Here is a 21,963-nt window from a genome sequence, read left to right on the forward strand (position 1 = left end):
AAAGACAAAAAAAGGGGGGGAGGTGGCAAAAAAAAAAACCACTTTTAAAATGTTCAATATATAAACAGAAAATTATCTACCATTCCTATAACACCATCTTACAGCTATGATGGAGAACAGCCAAACACTATTTGAAACACACACACACACAAAAGATTTGACAAACTTGTAAATCTTACATTTATCTTAATTTTTAAAAAGAGATGAGTAAGATTGCTTTAGACTCTTGGCGGGTAGACTTTAAAGGCGTAATCTGATTAAAGTATAGTGCTCCCCGCTTCCATGACAACCAATATGCACAAATGTACACCTTGCTGTTATCACCACCATGCCCAGGCACAGAACATCACTCCACATGGTTCCTGCACGCTTTTCCAATCAATTAATACCACCCCCACGTAGCTGCCACTGTTTTGACTTCTACCATCATAGATTAATTTTACCTGTTCTTAAACTTTGTCTATAGAAACACACCATACACAATGTACTCCTTTGTGACATTTGTATAACTTCTACAGTGCAGGGTTCTTTTCTCAAAAAAGAAATCATCACACAGTCAGGGTGGATGGGTTGGACTACTAACCCGTACACCTTTGGGACCAGTGAGTCCTGGAAGTCCTCGAGAGCCCTAGGTACAAGTGGAAAAAGAGAAGTAAACACCCAAGAAAAATCATATGAAACCAGAAACGAGTAAATTAAAGGTCTCAGTTTTGGTGACACGCCAAGTTTGCCCTTGTGATTATTCCATTGTTCGCATGGTTTAGGTACCTGCTTGTTACATTGGAGGTAAAATAGTTATCAGTAAGGACGAGGAAACTTAGATTCAAACCCTTGCTACTCAAAGTAAGGGTCTAACATTAGGATCGTCGGGGAGCTTGTTAGAAAAGCAGAATCTCATGTCCCCTGCCTCTCAGACTTATTGATTCCAAATCTGCACTTCAACAAGACGCAACAATGAGTCGTGTTCACATTAGTGTCAGAGTTCTGCTGAAAAATCCCGCACAGCGAGCCAGACAGCTGCTGAGGTCTGATAAGCGAAATACTTTAATAACAAAGTGTACCTGCCATGCACAGATAAATAAACAGCTAAGTAAGGACTGCCTGAACCAGAGATAAACTTGCTTTGGGCACATAATGAACAGTGTGGAGTCCCTGTTTCTTAAAGAATAATAACCTTAAATGGATACATTTTTAACGAGGACCCTGGGTGTAAAGGTTCTATTGTCCAAAAGCTGTTTGCATCATTCTTGAGAGTTTCAGTATGTTTTCATATTTTTGATCATTTGGGAAGAGGATTGGTACAGAGTCTTCTGAGCTTGGAATGTCAAAACCCAAGTCAGCCTTTCCTGGCTGAGGGGAAATTCCTGGCTGTGTGCGCATGTCCCTAGCTCTGCAGGATGCTGTGTGTGTTTGCAGAAGACAGAAGCTGGGCTTGCAGGTTTTATTTTCCAGTTGTAAATATCCCCATGAAAAAAAATATGTAAAAGTAAGATAGGAAGTTTATCAAATTGAAAAAGCTTTTGGTCAGGTTTTGATATTTTTTGTCTGCCCTGGATCAAATGATCTTGTGGGGCTATATCTATAAGCTACGCTTTAAGACATGAACTCCATGACAACACAGTACACAGGTGTTCTGGACCAGCTTTACGGAATCCCTGCACATCATTTCACTCAGGCTGAGCACTCTGAATCCACAGCTTCCATTGCTAAAGAAATGCTGAAAGAAACAAGTAGAGTGGGCTGTAGAGAACAAAACAAAACAAAACAAAACAAAACGGGAGGAGCTGGTATTCAGCTGATCTGAAGGACAGGGTTTATGTGGCAAATTCATTCTACCAGTGAAAGGGAGGAAAATTTGAGATGATGCCTGGGAGGAAAGCCATGGAGTGTCTCTGAATTCAGACCCTGAATGTCCAGGATCCAAATGACTTTCTCAAAATTAGGATCTCGAGAAGGGGAATTGGAGAAACAGAATGCATACATGAATGGGATAGACAGGAAACGGCAGAGTTTCTGAAAAACAATCACCTCTGCATTTTTACTTGGAACCTGTAGGTGTGGGTTCAGCTTCTTTGGTTTCCTGAGTTTGACTGTGGTGTCATATAAAAGCAGGTGGGAACTCTGATCTGGCTACCTGTTGGCTGCGTGACCCGAGACGAGTTACTCCATTGCTTTGAGTGTCCCTTTCCTCATCCGTAAAATGGACATAATGATGAGATGAGGTTATGAGTCACCAGAGCCATGACTTTGGGGACCACTGTGAGGGGTGAAGGAGATGCAGTCAGGAATACAGGGCCCAGCGCCTGGCCCAGAGTACGTTTGCAATAAATATTACCTTGGGTGACTATTTCAACGTTCTACTTATAAAATGTAAAGACTGTATGGAGATCAATGTAATGGTCTCTCCTAACTTACTAGTTAGCGCACCCTTGCTGGGGGCCAGCAGTCAGAGGCTCACCGCCTGAATGCATGAGAGCCCAGGCTCCCGTCTGGCTAACGTGTGCGGCAGGAAAGGGCCACAGGAAGATGGAGAGGTTAGGAGTTCTTTAGCTCTAGGGCATTGACTTAAACAAAGCCTTTAGTTGTAATGTAAACTTGAGGATAAAAATGTGTGATGACTATGAAGGGCAGTAGGCTCTGGTCGGAACCTTAGGGGTCCTGATGGTTAAGGGATCAGGTGGGAAAGAGGAACCCAAGAAGGACAGGAAGGTGGGAGAGAAGCAGTCAGAAAAACAAGGGTTCCAGAAACAAAGGCTGGGTTCCCAGGGGAAGAGAGCGGTGCCATCTGTGATCTCTGGAACAAAGTGGAGGGCTCAGATCAGATAAAGGCAGCAAAGTATCCACTGGCGCTGGCCTTTGGACATGACAGTCTAACACTGAAGGAGTGAATAGGAGATGAACTATATCCAGTGGGTTTAACTATTTTTTTCTTTTCTTTTCTTTTCTTTTCTTTTTTCTTTTCTTTCTTTCTCTCTCTCTCTCTCTCTCTCTCTCTTTCTTTCTTTCTTTCTTTCTTTCTTTCTTTCTTTCTTTCTTTCTTTCTTTCTTTCTTTTCTTTTTTTACATTTAATAGACAAAGGAAAAACAGGGAAAGGATCCTGTCTTTGGCTATAAGACCCAAAAGGTCTAGAGGGAGTTTTATATTGATAGAGTGAAATGCTGGTATGCTTAAGGACTGAAAGAGAAAAGCCAACATCAGAAGGAAAGTTAGACTATCTCAGGACAAAGGAGCTACCTCCTGGAATGAGGTTCTGCCTGTCATCTCAGAGAGCAGGATGCAGGCGAAAAGGACACACCCTTCCGTGAAGGAGGGGGTAGGGTCTGAGGCAGGTGGGGCAGCGGTGTACGCTGGAGGGGCGCGGGGAGAAAGCTGAGTAGGGGACTTGGAGATAATCACGATCCTGTGCGATGGCCTTGGAGTAGGATGCGAATGGGAAGGGCGAGCAGGCATTTGCCGCGACACCGTCCGGTTGGCTCGGAGGTAGAATTCCCTCCTTGTGCTCAGCAGCCCAGGGGTAGGTGGAAAGGGGGATGGGTAGATCGAGGATCCTCAGCCTTATAGGCTAACATACCTTGGGTCCCTGTGGTCCAGGTGAGCCTTCAGGACCTGGGAATCCCTTCTGGCCAGGAGACCCAGGGGGTCCAGGAAAACCTTTCTCTCCCTGTTAAAACCAAAGCAAGACAAGAAACACAGAACAGAAACTACTCAACAACATATTCAAATTTTGTCCTGCAGCGTGTGTTTTTTTTCATGACTTGGTAACGTTTTGCATATTTTTTCCCATTAGATGTAAACAACGGAAGAGCTGCCAGCGCTTAGCATTTGTCTGTAGGCTGGGAAGCGCTGGTCCTTGATCTGTAAAAACTGTTTCCTGAATAGCAGAGCTGTAGAGACCAGCATTAAAGGAACGAATCGAGAACGGAGGGGAAACCCAGTTAGAAAATTCTAGGTCAGCGGGGTGTGTTTGTTGGGCGACAGAGAGAGTGAGGACGAGGCACAGGAATGTGTCTGGGAGTGGGAGCGTAATTGCTCTGCAGATTGAAAAGCACAGCATGCAGCCTAGGGGTTCAGTCCTCTCAGGAATTAGTGACTCAGTCTGATATTTGTGTAGGAGATGAGGATGGACATCAAGGGTGGCACAAATATCTGGTGTGAGCTAAACAGTGTTTTAGAAAGAGTCAGATGCTATGATGGGAAAGCCCCTAATCAGGAGTGCGAGCAAGTAAGTTAGGCCCAAAGAGTGACACAGTCCTGTCAACAAAGAATTTTCCCATGGATGTGGGTGCTGGAATTACTCTGTAACAGTAAAGACCACCTCTTGATTCAGTCAATTTAGTTATGCAATTGGCAAATATTGGCAAATTAAACTTTAACAGAGAGAACACACTCAATAAAAAGAGAAAGAAAAGAATTTGCTAGATAGACTCCTCTCAATACTCAAGTGCCTTCACACATCTTAGAATAGCATCTTGCACATAGTAGGGATTCAATAATGCTTCTTGCATGGAAGAATGAGTCATAGCTTTCCAACATGGATCTGAATATACGATATTAATAGCTTCTGGAAAAAACCCTAAATCAAACTACACATGAATTTTAGAATAATTTAAATAAACATAGTAACTATTGTAATTGGCATATAAATGTATGTAAGTTATTTTATCTAAAGAGCTTAAAATATTTTGTTTTAAAAATATTTTTAAGTAATCATCTTTCAAAATCCTTAAGCAAATCATTAGTGTATCTGATGAAAAGGTCTTGTAAACAAAGACAAAACTGCAGTTCTGCTTTTGTCTTAATTATCACAAATTGCAAGTTAATGGAGCGAATTAATGAGATTTCAGAGCAGTCTTTTTTTTTTCTTTTGAATTGTGCAAGGGAGCAACTTTGCTAAATTTTTACAACTAGCGAGCGTGCCGGTACAGGATGTTTCCACCAGGGGGCGCACTAGCATCAACGCCGCAGCACAAAATTTGAGGGTTTCAAGGTTTATGTCAAAGTGAGGGAATCAAGTTATTTTCAGTTGTTCTCTAGTGTTTAGCAACATTGTAAATAGGGTATACATAAACTTTCTTCTTCGCTAACTTGCTTCTTTTCTTTACAGGTCAAGAGAGGTAAAAGAACTGCCCTTATTTACACAAGCTACCTGAAGCTTCCTGGAAGGACTTTTTTTTTAAGGTTAATGTGTACATACGATTACTTTAACATTGGATTTGGGAAATGTAATAACATACTGTTGATCTTTTTGCTGTTAATGAAAGAAGAGTGAATTCTTGGATGAGGTCCATAGAGAAAAGAAGCAGAATGAAGGTAAGAAATAAGGTTTTATTTTTACCTTCTCCCCTTTGGTCCCATCACAGAAGCACTGGCCTTTGTCCTTACAGACACAGCCCTAGGAAGAAGGAAAGAGCAGGTTTTGAGTAAAAACAGCTTAGTAAGTCCCTACTGACTGGGCAAAAGCAAACATAGTTTCCTGTTCTTGAAACCATGAACACTAACCATTAGCAGCCATGTGATACTGTGGCAATGCATTAATAAAAATAGAGTAGGTAAGGGAGAAGCTGTAGGGTACAGAAGAATTGTCAGGTGAGTGTACATAATTCATACTGTATTTAAGAATTTTAAGAAGTTTACATATGGAAAAAAGTCAGCTGTTCTTTTTTTTGGAACAATCTCTAGTTGAATCTCATGAAATCGCCACGGTTGTAGGCAGAATGTGGTCTGATGTTGGCAGATGTCGTAAGTTCAGCATAATGTACACATATGTATTTGGGTGTCTTCTATAGGCGATTGTAAGATTTTCTTTTCTTGAAATAATTCAAGACTGAGAAGAAATGATCAATACCCACAAGAGAACCAAACTAATTCACTAATGCTAATCTCAAAGTGCTCTTTCTTATTAGAAAACACACACAAACAAAAAAAAAATGAGCTGTGAGCTTGGCAGCTCGTACTTATCAAACAGATCACTTTGACACACAGCCCCAGCTTACACACATATGCTCATGCCAACTGTGGTGAAGGTAAATTTTCAAAGTGCTCTCCAGCCCTGGCCGGGTAGCTCCATGGGTTAGATAGAGCATCAGTCCGACATGGCAGGGTTGCAGTTTGATCTACAGCCCAGGCACATACAAGGGTCAACCAACAGATGCATAAACAAGTAGGACAACAAATCCATGTCTCTCTCAAAAAAAAAAAAATCAATCATAAAATATTTTTAAAACATGCAAAATATTTCTGTCAGCAAAGGAACAAAAAGAGAAACAGTTTCATATAGTAGATTTAAAATTTGTTTTGACATATATTCTATGATTACATATTTATCTTTCTTCTTTGGCTTAATATTAACTGAAAATCAGTTTTCTACTACCCGCCCCCCCCCACAGGGAAAAAACCCCATTAATTGACAGCAGAGGCTGGGCAAGGCTAGGTCAAGTGCTGGCTAATAGGAAAAATAAAAAGAAATTGCTTCAGATAGCCCGAAGTGGGGATCTTACTTGTGTGATCAATATAAAAATACACAAACAAAAATAAGTTTAACTGAGCATACTTCCTGAGCCTATAGCAGTAGACTGTGCTGTCATTCAAAAAAAGGGAGTACACAGTAATTTCAGACACTCATCATTGATCCTCACCACATTAACATACATCACAATTTATATGAATGGAGAGCAATTCCATTGAAAAGAAAAGTCTGTATTTTCCTTAAGGTTTGGATATTTGGTATTTTTTAGAAGACCAAATTTTCCCAGTTTTCCTCCCTTGGGGATGCTTGAGGTCATTCAGTCTGGTCTGACTTAATTATTTTAATCTTCTCTTTCTAGACTTAAACTTTCATGTTCATTTTCAACCACATATTTAGGTACACTAAATATCTACTAAAATAGTGTACTAATGAAGTGTACTCGCATGCGAACATCTACTAAAGCTGTCAGTGGTCCTCCAAACATGGAGCTCCAGACCAGCAACATCAGCACTGCCCAGAAACTTGTCAGAAATGCAGGTTCCTGGCCCCACCCCAGCCATCTGCTTTCACAGGTCCCTGGGTGATTCTGATAACATTACACTAATGTTCAAATTCTAGTTTGAAGCATGGAATGAACTCTCTAAAGTTTTCCAAACACTGTATCATCCAAGGTACTAATCTGCACCTCTATTTTTTGTCTGTGATACCGCTTCCCCTCTCATTTGAACAAGGGAGTCAGGCTTTTGTGCTCCTCACGTGGATGCTTTTCTCGCTAGAAGCAAAAGCTTCCTGAAGGCAAGACTGTTCCTGGCTTTTGTTTCTCAAGTGTGAGGACTTGTTGAAGGTTGTTTCAAGAGTGGAAGGACCAGCTTGCTGATCCCGCACAGGATCTGGAGGAGGCAGCTGGGCCTCAGCAAGGGAAGACTGAGTCTTGCACCCACAGTGACTAGGCACAGGGCAAAGAAGCTCAGTTTGGGAAAGGGCCAGGTGCTGAAGTTTACATGGCGGTGGTGAGCCGCCATTTTCAAGTAGACGTTGGATATCCCAGATACCCCTCAACACCTAGATTCTGAGCATCTCCGGACCACAGGTGGGTGGAAGCCAATTGGCAGTTCTCTAACTCCTGAGAAGGTGCACAGAGGCCACCTCAACTTATCTTCTGGAGTGAAAGTTGTATTCACTATGTACCACTAGAAATCTTCCAATTGTACCTTGAGCAAATAGGTGATTGCTGAACTTCACCAGGCTAGATCAGGTCCCCTTTCTTACACATCCCCATGGCCCCACTGCAGACTTAAGATACTCATTTCTCTAAATTTGGCTGTCTTCTTAAAATAAAAATTTAAACTTACAAATGTGTTTTAATAATTCAATAATTCAAACAGACCATTTAGCCAAAAGATACAGTGGCCATACTTTTATTTTTATTAATTTTGATCCACTGTTTTGGACCCATTTTTGAAACACCGTGAATATATTAATGAAATAAAACCCATTAATTACTATTCAAGTGTTAAATCCATTAAAAATTAGTGTGGTCAAATGCCACTATGAAGAAAGCATAGCTAATGGATATTTCTTAAGCACCATTTTTATGATTTTCCCTCTTCAAACAATCAAGTACCTGTTAGTTTCAACCATCATGAAGTACGGAATCATTTGTCCTGAACAGAAAGCTCTTAAAAATGGTTTTATGGCTTTTCTCGCCTGCTAATTATTAATACATCAGGAAGTGACCCAAGGTTATATGATGTTTTATTTGTACTTCCTGCATATTAAACTGTTAAACTTGTGAAAATCATTCTTTTAACAGTCACATTCATTTTTGATGATGACCTCACTTTATGATCCAAACTAACCTTTGAGAGTAGAAAATTTAAAAAGGTGTAGAAATCCAGAAATCACTGGCTTTAGGCCAGGTCTCTGTAGGAACTATTCCCAGGTTTCCAGCTACTAACTAGAGCTTTGGACAAATTACTTAATCCTCCCAAGTTACCTCATCTGTAAAGGGGGATGTTAAGCTCTGTCTGGCAGTGGTTTTGTGAGGGGCGTTTGAGGCGCTGTCACGAAGGTCTGCAGAGTGACTGCCTTGCATTGAGTAAAAGATTCGGTCAGTGGGGGCCACCTCTCTCTATCTCTTGCTCTCTCTTTTTTTGCAACATCCTACGCCTAAGGACATTCATGCTACTGTCTGATCCTTTCTTCAGTCAGGCCGAACTCTCCACGGTCTTCCCAGACATTTCTTCCTGAGGTGGCTTGTCTAGTGCCGGAGAACTGGTCGTGAGTCTAAGATCAATGGTGAGTGAGACTGGGAAGTAGTTTGGTGGAACTACAAATGCATTAACTATGAATATTAATAGTACTCTTACAGTACATTAAATATATTAATCAGTCAACCAAATATTCTGGGTGCATGAGCACACAGACAATTTATTTGCTTAGTAAAATGTTGGTTTGAGATCCCAACAGCCTGCGATGCTTAGCAATGTCAAGTTTCAATCAAATGTATTGTACAAAGGCAGCTGGCACTGCTGGGAATGCTGGCCAGTCGTCTCCTGCATTTTCTCTTTGTCTCAATCCCTGTCGTCCCCAGGGACCGGCCATGCATTGCCTGCACGTTGCCTTCCGTGACAGGTCAGCACAGCAGAGGGGTTAAGGGCAGACTTTTTGGGCCTGAATCCAGCTCTGCCAAGTCACCTGGGTGACCTTAAATGATATCTAGTGCCTCAGGTTCCACATCTGTAAAATGGGGTTAATGGATTAACACCGGTAAAGTACTTAGACTAAGTGCATAGGATGCTTACTGAGGGTTGTGAAGGAAGCCAGATTATGTGACCCCCAAATATGCCTCTATGACATAAAAATTATTTTGAGCTGGGGACAATTAAATGGCAAGTGAAGACAAAGTGCCTCCTTTTCCCCTTAATGGCAGGAAATAAATTCTCCTTTCACTGGAGACAGAGGCTTAGCCTGGAGATGACACTAGAGAAATCTGCCAACAAACCTTGTTAAACTCCCCCTTATTATCCTAGTTACTACCTCTGGCCCAACCCCCCTATCTTGTCAGTTCTTCACAAATTTATTGTTTCTTTGTCCAAAAGGTCTCAAAGCTTCCTGCGCTGGACACTTCTTTGGGCCCTCATTCTCTTGTGAAGGCTCCCACGCACATATAAACACTTAATAAAATGTGTGTGATTTTTCTCTCATTCATCTGACTTTGTCATTTTAATTTTCAGGCCAGCCAGGGACCCATAGCAGGTGGAGGAAAACGCTCTCCTCTCCCACAGCTGTTACTGGGGGTTACCAGCAACATCTGCTATTACTAACTTAACTTCATATTGCTATTTAAATGCTCACGAGCTGACAATTTATTATGTGTACTAGAATGCAAGGAGGAGCTGTGTCTCACAATTCTTTAAACACTGGCAGGCAGTGAAAAATTGTCTTTTTATTCCTAAAATTAATGAAGGATTTAATTATGCACATACATGTGTTATTATTCATTAATAGGCCAGGGAATAATTTCAGGATAATTGTGGATTATTTCCTCTTTCTTCTCTCACAAGAACCTGTTTATGTGCATTCTCCTGCCCTCTGTCCTATCTCCCCTCCCCAATGCCCAGCCCAGCCCAGCCCAGCCCAGCCCAGCCCTGTGCAGCCCAGCTGGGGTTAGCGTAAGGGGAAGTTGGCAGCATTCACAGCTGGTTAACACTCTACTGAACAGGTCTGTTGATTTTGCAATATAATTATTGACCCTCTGCCCAGCCAGTAGCTGGAGGCAAAAGTTTCTGTGTGTGAAAGGAAGAGCTGACCAAATGTGGGCCACGGTGCCAGACAGACTCCATGGGCTGTTCTTTGCAGGGCCTTCCACCCGTGTCCGCCTCAAGTGACTGCCTGTGAGCCTTGGCAACACATCCTCCAGTCAAGGGGGTGCCAGCTCTGCGCTCATTTCTCAGTGGTCCCTTATTCCGCACCCAGAGCTGCTGCCGCCGCACTTGCATATCACAGAAATCTCACTGGAGCTGCCACTTCCTATCTTTTAATTCCTGTTCAGAGAGATATCACCTGTCTAGACATCTAAACCAGCCACCCGGTTTTGATTTTCTGGATGACAGCAAGCTTATAGATTGCTGGCGCTGACAAAGAATGCCAAAGCGCAACGGGAGTCTCGGGAATATTTGGGAACAAGGCAACACGTTAAGGAAGTTTCGCCCATCTTATGTAATGCAGCGAGTGGTATTCACATCCATAATCATGAACTCCCGGTTCTTATTTATTTATTCTTTTTGCCCTAAAAGGTTTTGAAAATTACATGAACTTCAAAGGTCAGTGCTTATAAATAGTTTTATATTTCATCACAAAAAAAAAAAAATGTGTGGAGATTTGTTTTCTCTCTTAGGCTATAGGATGTATATTCTACCCTTGATTTTGCCTCTTGGGCCACAAAACCTAAAATATAGTTACCATTGGACCGTTTATGGAGAAATCCTGTTGACCTCTGATGCAAGTTATCTTGATTATATTGTTTTCTGTGGTGACATAGAAGTCACATTTAAAAAATTAAGATAGAAACTAAAGAAGAAATCAGCTCTGGGCTCAGTGGGAGATGGTCTTCTTTCTTGAACAGCTAACAGGATTAATCTTTTCTTCCCACCCTCCCTTTACCGACTTCCTCTTCCCAACACACTTTAGTCCAAGGTTGTGATGGGAAGGGCATAGATCACATGATTTGGGGATTGTAAGAACCCAGATCACCTAATCCAAAAATTCCTAATATTTTGAACTTCAAAGAGCAGGAAAATAAAAATATAAATAAAAATAGAGACCAGAAGACAATTGTCTTATTTATATTTTGCTATGTAAGGGCAGTGACCACCTCCAAACACAAACAAACCTACGCTCCACCCATCAGCCCACAGTGAATCTATCATCTACTATCATCATTATTGTGTAAGGAAAATAAAGCGTTATAAAAGAAGTAAATAAATGTTTACAAAGCACAAGATGCTCCTTAAAAATGGGAACAATTAGCTCTTACTCTGTAAACAATCTCCACACTGTTCTTACTTTTTTTATTTGCTTTGCTCTGGAGAAAGCCTCCACTAGCTGACACAGGCATGACTTTGGGAGGCACTGAACTGTCCATGACTGCCTCTCTCCTCTGCCCCCAGCTTGTCTGGGCCACCACTATCGCGTAAGTGACCTGTGACTGCACAGGTTTCTCTTTGAATTCTGGGGGAAATGGGTCTTCAACGCAGACTTTATACTCCCCAACTGACACAGTAAGTTTGAGGAAACAGACATTTTCAGATATGTAATGAATCGAAGACCTTACCTTACAGGTACCCATTCATAGAGAACTACTGGAGGATGCGTTCCACCAAACAGAGAATTAGGGCAAGAAAGGGAAGGAGATGGCATCCAAGAGCAGTTATACCTGGGGACGACTGTCCCAGGAGGGTATGGAACAGCTGATGCTGATCGGAGCCACAGCATGGTGGCTGTCCCTGAGGATACCACGCAAACAAGAAAACTGTCCGACTAGTGTGACAGCAGAGAATTTAAAACTTCAGGAAAAACAAAAGTTTGCCCAAGAAGCTCTACAAGCATAAAAAGTGTGGCTCAGCAGTAAATAGATTTTCATAATCAAACACTAATGATTTAACCCAAAGTTAGGACAGGAGCAGATTGGAAATGTTTGAGAAAAAGGAGGGAAGTGGGTCACAGAAAAGTCCTTGTCAAACTGCAAGACAATTGGTAATGTGAAATTGGCAAATTGGGAAATAATTTTATGAGCCTGTTTTTCAGAAATATTGTCAATAATGGAAGAAATAGCTACAGCAGTTGAAAGTGGTTGCCTCCGTGGAGGGGAAGTTGAGAGAATGAAGCTTGAAGAGGGACTTTGTCTTTAATAGTGCAAGTATTTTATTATTTTTATAGTATTTTGTAGTATTTTATTATTATTTTTTAGTACTTTATAGTATTTTATTTTTACTTTTTACTCTCTATTTTACTTCACTAAAAATGAACAACAAAATGTAAAGTTCAGTCCTGGCCAGGTGGCTCAGTTGGTTGGAGCATCATCCCATAAGTTGGGAATCAACTGAAATGTTGGCGGGTTGATACCCAGTCAGAGCACATACCCAGGTTGTGGGTTTGATCCCCAGTTGGGATGTGTATGGGAAGCAACCAATAGATGTTTCTCTCTAACATTGATGCATCTCTCTCTTTCTCTCTCTTCCTTCTTCTCTCTCTCAAATCAATAAACATGACAAAATAAAGTTCACCTAGAACAATAAAAAAGGAAGTTCACCTCAAAAGCAGAAAATTTCCAGTTACTTTACATTTAAATTCCTACAATTTATTATTTCCTCAAACTAAGTTCATCTGAAGCGATGTTTTCCTCCCATTTGGAAAAATACCAATTTAGTGTTGTTTTCCTGGTAGAAAAAAAGTACAGTAAGAATAAACATAGGAAAGTTTTAAAGAAAAATGATTCAGACAGCTGATAAAAAAAAACCTTAGGCTGACCATGCTTTGCAGACAAGGGTAAATCCTGGAGGCTGCTTAATTTACCCTTTGCTACATGTCCCTCTGTTGTCATAAATCAGAGACTGCAGTGACTGCAAGAGGTCTTAGGGTTCATCTGTTTTACACTCATTTTGAGGTTGGTCCAGATTTTATCTGGAACCTGGAACTTCCCATTTCTGCTTGGGCAGATGAACTGACTGCAGTTTGGAGAGACTGGGGAGATTTAAAAGCACAGAGGTCGCGTTGCCTGTGAGCTCTCCTGCCCAGAGTTCCGCCATTTTGGAGAGCCAGAGCCCAGTAACCTGGGGGCTTTGTCTGGGCGGCGATACCTTAGAGAAAAATAACATTGATGGCTGAATTGGGCTCTTGCTCAATTCCTGGCTGGGGTTGGTTACCAGTAGGAAACTGTCTTCTCCCTAGAAGCGGAGGACAGTAGATGCTGTCCAATTAACAGTGATTGGGGCTGGACATAGGCCACTAGATCATGACTATAATGCTCTATAAAAGATCAGAAGGCAGTCTAATCCCCTGAATTTGACTTTTCAAGTGTATGATATAAAAGGTTGGGATGCCTTTGTTGCATTTGCTATGAGTAACATGCTTCTTTGATAACACTGGCTCAAATCAAATTGTGATTAGGAAAAATCTCCCTTTTTAATTTCACCGCACTCCAATAGAAATTTAGGTTCCCAACTTTTAGTACCTGTTAACCACCTGCAGCCCCTAAGAGTCTTACTTTTTTCCAGGAGCCCATCCCCGGTCAGTAGGCCTGAGGCCTGGAATCTACATTTGAAACAAGCAGCTCAGCAGAAGGAGAATTTCCTTTGCATATCAAGCATTCATCCAGAACTAAGAGTTATCTAAAAAACTAATACACTCACCTCTGTGGTATTTATGAAATAAGAAAACAGAATTGACTTTTAAAAATAAAGGATAGCTGGGATTAATTATCAGTCCTAAATAAATTCCCTATTATGTCACTTCCCTGATTAAAATCATTTGTTCATTCCCTGTGGCCAACAGGGTCAAGTATAAACTCACCGGCATGATGTAAGGGGATTTCTGTATTCTGGTCCCCACTATTTACCCAGCCTCAGAGGCCACTGGTCTCCCTGAGCTCTCTTTCGCATTCCTGTGCTTTTCCACATGGCCCTTCTCTGGCCTGAATGCCCGGTTCTCATTCCTCTTACTCAGCAGGGCTAATTCCTGCTCATCCTGGTGCAATTCAAAGGCAGCCTCTTTCTGGAAGAGCCCTGTTCTAACTCCTCTGCGTGCTTAGTCGCTTTCGCATCTGTTTTGTGCACAAGTGCTCTCATAACACATACCTAATTGCATTATAATATTTGTGTACAGGCAATTTTCTCCTCCACCTGACATAGCTTCTAATAGAAAGCCACATTTTACTCATAGTTACGTTCCTAGTAAAGAGGACAGTTCATGGAGCAGGGGAGAGGGGAGCAGTTCTCTCCGGGGGGGGGTGACTGTTCCCTTCGCTGTGTCACATGACGTCGTGGGCCTTTTGGAGGTGGGGTCCATATACAGAGAGAGATATAAAGAGTAATAGAATAAACATCCCTTCATTTATCACTCAGGGTAGGAAAGAGCACATTACAAATGCACTGCTGGTGTTGTCTCTGTGTCTTCATTTAAATTTGTTCTAGAAAACTGCTTTATTCCAGGAAAGTGCACAAGTGGCACTCTGTCCCGCTCTGGTGCATGCAGGGAAGAATCCTTGTAGAAACTGAAATGTTGGTGTGATTCAGTCTTCAGCAAGTACAGGAAATCAGAAGGAGAAGCCACCAAGAAAATATGTGCCCCAAGGACTTGGCAGAAATCATGAGCAGAATTTGGACAATGGTGATCAGGATTCTGTGTGAGCGCATTTTTTTTTTTTTTTGCACAATTATCTCTACCTTTGAATTCAGTTGCTGGAACCACAAATTTCATTTCATTTCTGAATATTTGCATGGTCATTACACTGCTAGATGACACATTGATAACTCCCACCATTTACAGCTTCCTTGGCAAAGCAGAGAAAGATCCCCAAGCAAACCATTGTGCAGTGATGATGCACGTGGATTTGAGATGGCATTCAAATAATTTCAAGTAGTTTTAAACCTCAAGGGACAGGATACTCCCAGATAGCATTGGGGCTACAATTACAAAAAGTAGAGTTTCAATAAACGTCAACCCTATTGAAAGACAGATGACGTGGTGCTAAATGCATAAAGTTGGTGGTAGGTATAATTTATACAACCATACAAGATATGAGGCTATTATTAAAGCAACAAAAGGTTAAGAATACATCTGGGCAAGCGTCAAGTGTAATACAATGCCTCACAGCACTGAAAACAGATTATAGAGAGATAATCATATAAATATAATGAAGACAGCTGGAGGGAGAGGAAATGTATTTTCAAAATACACTTCCAAAAATAATTAAGGAAGTGTAAGCTGTGTCTCTGGATAAACAAACATTGCGTATGTTAGACATTTCCATGTTTGACTGAATTTTTCTTCTCATCCAGGTGACTAAAGCAAAGTAAACACAATCTTAGGAGTGAATGAATGAGGGAGCCACAGGTGAATTAACCAGAGGCCTTAGCATCAGCACTGCAGGGAAAAAGCCACTAGCTGACAGAGTGCATTATTATAAATAGGTAGGACCCTGAGAAAAAAATAAATGCATGAACCAGCTAGCAGTGTCTGGGAAAGGTGAAGCTAATCGGTCAGAAAAAATGGGTCAGGGGACAGAGGTTTCATTTGGTGCTATTTTGTTTTAGATCAAAAGATGAGGAAGTCTGTTAAATGATGATATCTGTTTTGTAAGAATACAAAGGGATATAAAAAATGGAGTTTTTATTAATTCTGTATTTTAGAATAAAAAATACAAATAGGCAAAAATAACCTGATTTACAATGCAAAGCAATTGAAATTGGGGTCTAAATTTTAAGCCTCTTTTGGAGCTCTCTGAGATGATTAAATTTGCACACTTTCCAAATATTTGCTTTGCTTCTCTCTTAATATTAAAAATATCTTTCAGTTCTCGCTATACTGAGTTTGATTATTCAGCTTGGATCGACAGAGCAGGCACCTAGATAGCTTGCTTCACTGTTAGTTTTGGAAGGAAGCTACAGGAAGAGAAACAAAAACGCATTTAAATTAGTTTTCTTAAGACAGAGATGTAATCAGTATCATATCCTAATAAAGAATGCAGTGTTTTTACATGACAACTTTTCAAATGTGTGATTGCATTTAGAAATCCTAAAAGGGGATCTAGCTATTCTGGTAAATTCAGGTACACACACACACACACACACACCCGTGACACACACACACACACACACGCACCCCCCCCCCCCTGCCCCGTGACAGTTCTCTCATAAGACTGGCGGTCAGGACTAATGATGGCAACAGTGTTGTGGGCTGGGCTACAATCATTATACAATGCTGATATCCGGTCAAGTTCGGGTACTTCAAAAGACAGGAACTCTGGGAGTTCCTGCATGTATTTTAATGGTCAAGGTGAATGTCACTGCAGAGCTGAGGGTATCCTCAGCCCTGCGGCCGGCACGATCTTATTTGCAGAAATGTTCTGCACAGTAAAATAAGCAAAGCCAGTAATGCCCAAAGTGATGTTTAACTTTCAGGTTTCTGCATTTTAATATTTTATCTCCAAAGAAAAATACTTAGGTTTCATCAGAGACAATGGTGATCAGGATTCCGTGTGAGCGCATTTTTTTTTTTTTTTTGCACAATTATCTCTACCTTTGAATTCAGTTGCTGGAACCACAAATTTCATTTCATTTCTGAATATTTGCATGGTCATTACACTGCTAGATGACACATTGATAACTCCCACCATTTACAGCTTCCTTGGCAAAGCAGAGAAAGATCCCCAAGCAAACCATTGTGCAGTGATGATGCACTAAACACTTTCTTTGTCTGTCTGATAGCAGCTTTTTCGGTAGCTCAAATCTATTAACTAGCTATTAGCACAAATATCTAAGTAAAACAGAGTCATAGCCCAGAAAGCATCATGGCTAAAGTCAAGACAAAATATTGCAAATGTTTAAAACCAGCAAATATGCCTTCAAAATGTACACGCCTGCTGCTTGGTGAAAGCACGTTACAAACTGCTTGCTTAGAAAAGGAGCAAAGGGGTTGATGTCAACGCAGGTAGATTAAGTCACCACACTGTACACGATGATTGACAGGAGTCTGGTTTGGACCCAGGGTTGTTGGGAAACATGAAATATTCTACGAAGTGTCATGTCTAGATAACTGAAGTTTAAGCCTAAAAGTGCCCAAACTTTGCTCATCTGTCCTTACATTACACACTCCTCTGCCTTTGTAACGAGGTTGTAGGTAACATAATGTTCCCTTTCTAAACACTGTTGCTGTCACTGCCAACACTTTTGTGCCCTGACGGATTCTTGGCACATAATTGATGATTAAGAAATATTTGTTGAGTGATGCTATTGCTCGTATAGAGATATTCGCATCAATAGCATTTGATTTCAGGATGGTGTATGATTTTAATTGTTAAATATGCTTTTTTTTTTTTTGGAAGAGGCTTTTTCCTGACTATAGTTGTCTGTACCTCTACCCACATTTCTAACTGTTTCATGTATGCTATTCAGTAAGACATTAGGTTACTAACCTCTGGTAGGATTGCTTCTAAATTCAGGATAAAGAGACTCTCGGTGAGGTCTGAAGGCCTCCACTGTAATTGAGCTTCAGGAACTTTGTAGGATTGTCCTAGTTTTTGATTATCTTCTCGATAATTGAGGCTGCAAGTTATGGGGGGGGTTTATATAACTAATAAGTAAATATTACAATAAAATATAAACAGTCATATCCTAAATACCCTGTTACTTTTAAAAGACTTCTAGCTGTGGTAAAATATACATAACAAAACTCACCATCTTAAACATTTTTAAGTGTACAGTTCAGTAGTATTAAGTACTATCACACTGAATTCTTTCCATCTTGCAAAATTGAAACCCTGTGGCCATTAGACCACAGTTCCCCATCTCCTCCTCTTCCCAGTCCCTGACAACCACCACTCTTTCTGTCTTTATGAATCTGTTGACTCTACATGTCCCATATACGTGGGCTCATCCATTGTTTGTCTTGTAACTGGCTTATTTTTCTTAGCATAATATCCTCAAGATCCATCCATGCTGCAGCGTGGAAACACCTTCTTGTTTGTTTTTTCATAATTAACATTTTTAATATCAAGAGTAATACAAATGCAATACTACTTGGCTGTAAAGAAAGAAGAAAATTTTACCCTTTGGGATAGTATGGATGGACCTGGAGAACATTATACTAAGTGAAATAAGCCAGTCAGAGAAAGACACATGCCATATGATTTCACTCATATGTGGAATCTAATGAACAAACTGAACTAACAGGCAAAGCAGAGACAGACTTACAGATAGAGAGAAGGCTGACAGCTCTTGGGGAGGGGAGGTTAGAGGGTGGAGGGGCCAAGCAAAAAGGAAAAAGGACTCATGGACACAGAGAACAGTGTGGGGGCCAGGGAGGGGTGTAAGGGGGATAAATGGTAATGGAAAAAATACAATTAAAAAAAGAGTAATACAAACATCTACCATTGAAATCTAAGGTCAGAAAATACATACCTGTCCACATGATGCTAGGAAAACCTGAGGGGGTGTCAATCTGACTGTAAACAAACATCATTTCATAAGGGGTTGCTTACATATGTTATAACCTATCAGTATAACCATATGTGTTACCTGGGAGAGAAGATATGACATTTGTTGAAGAAAAAAGCTTGCTAAACAGTGTGATCATATTTTTTCTGAAACAAATATGTATATGCATAGAAATTCTGGAAGTATATACATAGAATTGTTAAAAATGGTTATCTCTGGGAGGGAGATTATGGTCTTTCATATTTGACATTTTACTTTCTTAAATTGTTTTAAAATTTTTGTAGCACATTACTTCATAATCAGGAAAAAAACAAGAACAGTTTTCACTTTTTTAAATAAAAGGAAATGATGATGATGATGATGATGATGATGATGATGATGATGATGGAATGGTAGGCTGTTGACCTAGCCACAAAAATGAAAAACAAATTCATTGCTAAGAAAAGTCTATGGTTTAGATTAGGTTCATGTTAATTTCTCATTTCAATCCTACAGTCTAAGCTGATGAAACAGATCAAATTTCTAATATAAGTTTCAGACATTCAAGAATGAATCAGTCTGAAAACAAATATTCTCAGGTACACTTTTCATTCTTGTGGAGTAGCCCTTAGGTAAGGATGTGATAAGAAAGTTCTTAAAGCAGACACCCAGACTACAGAGCTCCATGGGTTTATAAGAAGGCTCTTCAAAATATGGGACACTAAATAAATGAGAAAGGAGCTAATAATACCCATGACCACATTTGAAAGGGCTCAACACTGAGTCTCAAGTTCTTCACACAGAAATCTTTTAAATGTTTTTCACTTTACATAGCTACTGCCTATAATTAATAATGAACAGGTATTTGAAGAATGGGAAGCCAGTTGAAAGCCCAGAGACAGCATTAGGACTGTGAAGTGTTTTCATTAGCTTTGGTTTAAGAAATAAAAAAAGAAAAAAGAAAAAAAATACACAACTATAGAGCAAGAAACAGGAAAGGTTATGATATTAAGCTGCCATGGAAAATGCAACTTTCTTTAACATATGTAAGATACAAACAACATGTTTAAATCAGAGAAGATACAAATGACAAAATCTCTGTCATAGAAGGCTTATCTAAAAGAACATTTGGGATACTAATGGCAGGTCTGATATGTTCCGAGTTTTTAAATAGTTGAGTTTGAAGATGCTCTAAGAATAACGCAACATAACCTTTTCATTTTTAGATAGAGAAAAAGTATTAATTATATATTAAGTATATTATTAATAACCCTGCTTTTCCAGGGTGCATATTTAAGTGATTATAATACAGAAGCATTGTGTTTTACTAATTGCAAATAATTTTCACATTGGTTATCATTCCTGATTTTGTGATTTGGTACCTAAGAGTCCCTGAGGCATACAGATTTCTCAATAGGTGCAAGATAAAGTGAACCGGACTCCAATTTACTTGAGCCATCTTTAGAATTGATTCTCAAATTATATGTATAATATAGAGTTAGTTTCTGTCTAGGAACCTCTGTTATTGCTTCTGAAATATAATCAGATTCTTTGTGATGTCGAAGCTCTAACTTTATTGTCATAAGCCTCTTATCGAAAGGCAAAAAGAAGAACTTACGTCTCTTAGGTGTGTTTCAGAGCAGGGACGGAAATACAGTCGGAGGGCAAATCTTGTCTAACTCGTTTTTGTACGGCTCTTGAGCGAAGAATGGTTTTTATATCTTTAGATGTAAAGACGCTATCAGCCCTTCCCAAAGTATAGTTGTTCAAATTGTTGAAGACATTGCCTCTTGACCCACAAAGCCTAAAGTATTTACTTTCTGAGTCTTCAGAAAAACTTTGCTAAGCATCGGTATAGAGTAGGCAGACAGCAAGAAGACTTGAGTTGTTTTTCAGACTGTGTGATCTTGGGCTACTTAAGGACTCTCTCTGGGTCTCAATACTCTTATGACAGATGGGGTCTCTTTGATTCAATTTTAGCTTGTGTGTTTGCTACACTGTAGCTATTTAAGACACCCTAACAAACCTAATTTGCACAGCACCCAGAGTGTAGCACTGTGACCTTGATTTGCTTTGGAGGAAGGCAGCTGGGCCAGGATGAAAGGAAGTAATTATGGTGTTTACAAATTTCTAACTATTAAAATAAAGTTTGACCAAAATAGGTTTGTTTAGGAATGGCCAAGGCTATTCTGATTGAGTTGAGAACCATCTCTCATGCAAGAACCTTGAGTTTTACTTTAAATGGGTTTATAGTTTCCAAATACATAAGGGCAATGTTTTTCTTGACTCTGAAACCTCTCAACTACTTTCACCAGGAACCTACAAATCGTGGATGTTCACCCCACACTCCGGCCTGACATCAGAGGCCCCCGGGTGAGAGTTGGGAATGTTCCTTTCGCAGTTAGACAAGAGCAGTATGCTCTGGGGCTGACCAAGTGCCATGAAAAGGGAGAGGTGTCACTCTAAAACATACATGGAAGTTTAACAGGCCCATAATAGCCAGGAAAGATCCAAAGAAAAGAGCAAGGGAGGGAACATGGCATTCTAGATTTAAAGACATTACATAAAGCTATGGCCGTGAAGACGCTGTGGTGTTGGTGTAGGGATAGACAAAGAGACTAAGGGAACAACACAGAGAACCTAGAAACAGACCTGCCACGTATGGAAACCTTATAAATGACAGAGTTGGCACTTGACACTGTACATCCCTGGTGAAAGGATCGACTGGTCTATAATGGTTCTGGGTCCATTGGTCATCCACACAGAAAACAATGCAAAGCTTCCGCATCTCACACCTCGCAGAGATCCGTGTCAAATGGACTGAGGACTCAAATGAAAAAGGCAACATTTTTAAACTCTCAGAAGAAAATTTAAGAGTGTATCTTTATGACCTTTGGATAGAAAAGAGTGTCTTAAATGAGATGCAAAACTATAGATTATAAATGAAAAGATTGATTCATTCTACCATAGTAAAATGAAAAAATTGAGCTTCTCAAAAGTGACTATAAAAAAATGAAGAGGTGAGTCATGAACTGGGATATGATACGTGCAACATATACAACCAGCAAAGAAGGACTATCTTAGGAATCAGAAAGGAAAGGACACAGAGTGGGCATTCGTCATGACGAAGTATGTCACAGATGAGGGAGCGCAGGCAGTCTGTCAATGTGGACAAACATGCTCAGTGCCCTCAGTGCTCAGAGACACTGCAATTTCAATCCTAATTCAGGTGTGATTTTCCAAACACCATTTTGGCAAAAATTAAAAGTGGGCCCGAGATGAACAAAGATTAAGTCTGGTAG

At 40.3% G+C, this 21,963-nt stretch overlaps 1 protein-coding gene across 1 annotated transcript in view; it reads right to left on the bottom strand.

The window, feature by feature from the left end:
- The window catches only part of COL4A3 (collagen type IV alpha 3 chain), a 122,838-nt gene that overhangs the window by 61,883 nt on the left and 38,992 nt on the right, over positions 1-21,963 (bottom strand). Inside the window, exons 2-4 of the mRNA XM_054585603.1 lie at positions 5,337-5,393; positions 3,573-3,662; positions 584-628 (exon numbers count right to left, since the gene is read on the bottom strand). Coding sequence (XP_054441578.1) covers positions 584-628; positions 3,573-3,662; positions 5,337-5,393 — 192 coding nt within the window. The remainder of the gene's footprint in view (positions 1-583; positions 629-3,572; positions 3,663-5,336; positions 5,394-21,963) is intronic.

Source organism: Pteronotus mesoamericanus, unplaced genomic scaffold (assembly GCF_021234165.1).
Source record: "Pteronotus mesoamericanus isolate MK-2021 breed Mesoamerican mustached bat unplaced genomic scaffold, CSHL_Meso_final contig_90, whole genome shotgun sequence".
In the NCBI taxonomy this organism is placed as follows: Eukaryota; Metazoa; Chordata; class Mammalia; order Chiroptera; family Mormoopidae; genus Pteronotus; species Pteronotus mesoamericanus.